Source organism: Impatiens glandulifera, chromosome 8 (assembly GCF_907164915.1).
Source record: "Impatiens glandulifera chromosome 8, dImpGla2.1, whole genome shotgun sequence".
Taxonomy (NCBI): domain Eukaryota; kingdom Viridiplantae; phylum Streptophyta; class Magnoliopsida; order Ericales; family Balsaminaceae; genus Impatiens; species Impatiens glandulifera.
This window is the reverse complement of record NC_061869.1, coordinates 11,624,952-11,629,822: the sequence shown is the minus strand read 5'-3', so window position 1 is coordinate 11,629,822 and position 4,871 is coordinate 11,624,952. Positions and strand designations below refer to the sequence as shown.

The 4,871-nt window shown below is 30.0% G+C and overlaps 1 protein-coding gene across 1 annotated transcript; it reads right to left on the bottom strand.

Moving 5' to 3' along the window:
- Positions 1–2,138: 2,138 nt before the first annotated feature.
- Positions 2,139–4,501, bottom strand: LOC124912407 (tropinone reductase-like 1). Its single transcript, XM_047453021.1, has 3 exons — positions 4,374–4,501; positions 2,871–3,189; positions 2,139–2,783 (listed from the first exon to the last, which is right to left on the bottom strand). The coding sequence occupies exons 1-3, from the start codon at positions 4,418–4,420 to the stop codon at positions 2,313–2,315; spliced, it is 837 nt and encodes a 278-aa protein (XP_047308977.1). The 5' UTR covers positions 4,421–4,501; the 3' UTR covers positions 2,139–2,312.
- Between the last annotated feature and the right edge of the window lie 370 nt (positions 4,502–4,871).

The following is a 4,871-nucleotide window of genomic DNA, read 5'->3' as shown; positions in this document are numbered from 1 at the left end:
TAATATTTCTTTCTTTGTAACTCTTTTATTTAAAATTTATAAATATTTTAACATCATTTATAAAAATCTTTTTGTTCAACTTAAAACACATCTCAAGTTCAAGATCTGAAGTCTAAAATTAAGAGCAAGAATAAATCCCAAAGATTCTTTAATTTGTATCTACATATCCATACCAAAAAAAAATAAACACAGTTTTAATATATATATATATATATATATATTAAAACTGTGTTTTCCCTAAATTTGAGGCTCACTCATATTTATACTTCTAATAATTTTTAGTTCATTTTTTTATAAAAAAAAATAATTTTGTTTTAATTTAAACAAAAAATTATATTACAAATAATATAAAATAACATTTAAAAAATATAAATATTAAATAATGTGTGAAAAATTTAAAAAAAAAATTAAAATCTTAAGAAAAATGTTCAAACTATATTTAATTTATGTTAACTATAAAAATAATCATAACCATAAGTTGAGAAAAATAATAAGTCTAATGAATCAATTAAGCAATGTAAGAATCTCTACCTAAAATTTTAAAGTGGACTGAACATTATTTTTATTCAATGATTCAAAAGAACTTTATCTCCTTCGAATTTGAGTTGATTTTTCTGATAATCATCTGATGGAGTATGGTTCCTGAAAAATATAATATCGGGGCTTTGAATATATATACTGGAATTGGGTCTGCAAAGCCCTATCCAAAAGATCATAGTGAGTAAACCTCTCTTTTATCTTTGCCAAGTTGGGGCCGGTGGATTTCCATGAAACACGGCCATTAAAATCATTAATAATGGTTTCGTTTGGTGTCATCTGCAAAAACAGTCAGTAAAATCATATGCACAATGTTTGGTGGATCAAAAACAGTAAAATCTTATTAATAATTGAAGCCACGCACCACCCCCACGCCCAAGCCCACGCTCCACGCACTACCCCACGCCCCACTCCCAAGACCACGCCCCACGCCCAAGACCATGCTCCACGCACTACCCCACGGCCCACGCACAACCCCACGCTCAGCCCCCACTCCCCACCCCACGATCCACGCCAACCTTATGCCCAAGCCCACTCCCGAGCCCACGCTCCACGCACTACCCCATGCACAACCCCCACGCCCCACCCCACGATCCACGCCCCACGCACAACCCCCACTCCCCACCCCCACGATCCATGCCAACCACACGCCCCATTCAGATTAAACTACATTTCTCGGATAAAAGCATTTCAAAGGGCCAAAACAATAGAACTAACTAAGCATTTCAACCCTAAACCCTAACTAAAACATAAATCCTAAACTAAAACCATAAAACCATAAACTTCATACTCAACATGCAAAAAACGGAAAAATCATCGAGTATTAAAACTAACTAAGCATTATTAACCTTAGAAAGAGTTTGGCGATCGTCGGGAGTCGGCCTGGAAACGTTTGGCGATCAACGGCTAGACAGGCTCGAGGGGTAAAAAATTTGTCTCATACATTTTTATCCTATGAATATTTCTTTCTTTTTAAATCTTTTATTTAATATATATATAGTGTGTGTTTTCCCTAAATTTGAGGCTCACTCATATTTATACTTCTAATAATATTTTAGTTCATTTTTTTATAAAAGTAATTTTATTATATTACAAATAATATAAAATAATATTTACAAAATTTAAATATTAAATAATATGTGACCAATTAAAAAAAGTTAAAATCTTAATAAAAATGTACAAACTATATTTAATTTATGTTAACTTACTACAAAAAAAAACTGTCGATTTGCAATATTTTTGTGCAACAAATAATTTATTAATGCTAGTTTTTAAGAACTGCATTTGAAATTGCATTGAAATAACTTACCATTGCAAAAATTGCATCAATTATTACAATAAAGAGATATTTTTACATAAAGTAAAATCAAAAAAATATATATTGCAAAATATATCACTATAAATGACAAAATATAATATTTTTTCAAAAATTTTATGAATATAAGTCGGCAATAAATATAGTAATAAGAAAAATTATGAAAGATGCAAATATTTTCATAACCATAAGTAGTTAAGAAATATAATAAGTCTAATGAATCAATTAAGCAATGTAAGAATCTCTACATAAAATTTTAAAGTGGATTGAACATTATTTTTATTCATTGATTCATAAACTATATATTTTATTAATAATATTCCAACACCATTACAAAAGTATTCAACCAATACAGTCAAATCTCAAAAGAAAAGGGAAAATATCAAAGTTATATTCCCTCAATTTTCAGCATAAATAGATATTTGTATATAACTCATTTTATTATGCAAATGAAAACAAATCATTGAATAAGACCCAAAGCCTTCCATGTAGTTGGATTGACAACACTAAATCCTCCATCTACCACAAGGTTGAGTCCACTTATGTAAGCGGCATCATCGCTAGCCAAGAACAAGGCAGCATTTGCCACATCGTCGGCCTTGAGGATCTTTCCTTTCAAGTTCCCATACTCGCTAGTCATGATCTCGCAATGCGCCTTCATCTCATCAGACAATCCCGGGGTCATGTTTGTCATAACCCCATATGGTGACACGCAATTCACCCTGATTCCGTGTTGCCCAAGCTCGGCAGACAAATTTTTCGACAATCCTACTATTCCATACTTAGAAGCCGTGTAGGCGTGGGTGGAAAGACCCGCTATGGCTGTGGATGCGCTCGCCGTGAACAATATGCAACCCTTCTTTTGAGGGATCATGACTCTAGCCGCGTGCTTGGCTCCCATGAATGATCCACCCAAGTTCACTTGGAGCACCTATCCACAAATATGAACATATTTAAATATATGTCTAATTAAATTATGTTACATTTAAATTAAAAAAATAATGTTTTCAATGTGTACCTTATTGAGGTCGGCTTTGGTGGTGTCGAGGATACTTCCAAAAGGACGATCAATGACGCCAGCATTATTGTACATGATGTCGAGATGGCCATATTTAGCAACGGTTGAATCAACGAGATTAATGATGTCTTCTTCGTTTGATATGTCACAATGAATATAGGAAACATTCTCTCCGCCTAGACTTTCAGCTAGAGCTTGTCCCGCTTTATCTTGGATATCAGCGATCACAATTTTTGCGCCATTTTCCCAAAAGATCTTCACCGCGCTTTCTCCGATTCCACTCGATCCTCCGGTTATGATGGCTACCTTACCTTCCAGCCTAAAGGTGAGGAGAAAAAAAAACAATTATGTAAATATTTTTAAAATGTAAACAGATAGATGATACAAATATTTTAAATACTAATTTTATTCTTAACCATGTTAATGATTAATAAAATAAAATAAGTCATTTTGAATAAGATAAAACATCCATTCCGGATCATCTTCCTAGTTAGTTCCTATGTTAGTTTTGCCATATTTTTATCATTATAACAATTAATATATTATATACTATCGTAAGCTGGCAGCTACTTACACAAGTTTAATTTAATTTAATCGAATAATATAAATTTAATTTAGGGCTTTTTGTTTTCGAAGAGACAGTTAGGGGATTGTTTACGTAGGTTTTTTTTTCTTCTTGAAATCATCTTATATATATTTTTTTAGAAAATATTATTTGATGATATTATTTGAGATAAATGATTAAAATAATTTTCGTAATTAATATTTAAGTTTTATAAAAAATAAAAATAAAATAATTTTATATTTTAATTGATGTTTTGTGAAATCATTGGTGGACGAAATACCCCTCATCAAACAAGGCTCAATTCTACACTAAAATAATTTAATTTAATTTAATTAAAGAAAATATATTCAGATAAAACTTGTCATTTTTTAATCATTTTAAGGCAATTTTAAATAATTCAAATGCTAGTTACTTATTTATAGAAACATAAAAGTTTCACATTGAGTCAATTCATCACATGTTATTGAGTCTAATATACAAAAATAACAAGGAAAAACATTGTCTCAAGTTAAAAAATATTCATCGAATTAAATTATTTATTTAAATAAATAAGTGAATCACGGATTAAGTATGTAGCCTATAAACACACTTAACCAGATGCAGAACTTGCCACCTGACGAGCTCGAACTCAAAAACTTAGGGTTAGTATTCACATCTTTTTGTCACTAAGTTAGAAGAGAGGATGTAATTGCAAATCATATTGAACTAAAAAAACATTCATATTTTATTTAAATTCTTTTATAAAGTGAATAATAATTTTAAAATTATATAAACGAATGACAAGAAAAAAAAAAATCACATATTGATGTATATACTATACATCAATATAGGCTACCACTAAAAGTCACTTAAAAAAAATTAAAATTAAAAAATATGTTTTTCTCAAAATATTTAAATAATATAAAATTTTCATACCCAAATAAAATGAAATTTCTTACCTTCTTTTGTTGGATGCAGGAGCTGATGCAAATCCATTGAAACTCATTTTGATTGGTAGAGAAGAAGAAAAAATAGTTTCCTTTTATTTTCTCTCTCACACACACACTACTCTTTTCTCTCTCTTTAGATTTAGATCTATGATTGTTTGATTATGAATTTATAGAAGAATTAAGTTGAATGCTTCTATATGGGCAGCTATAATTTGAATGGCCTGTATTCTTTGACCAAACTTTAAAACACTTTTAAATAATGTGTAAAATACTAAATCTTAAAGTCTAATCAACATTACTTAAAGTCTATAGCAAAAGGTGTTTTGATTTTTTTAACTATTCAAATTTGTGCAGGTTTTGTGTTTCTTTCGTTGCCGAGTGATTTGATTGGTTGGATCTCTCGAATTTTTAATTCGAATAATATTTTCAGTTTTTAATTGATAATTGGTTGTTCATACATCTTAATTGTGCGAGTTTATTTATTTATATTTAATAAAAAATTATTAA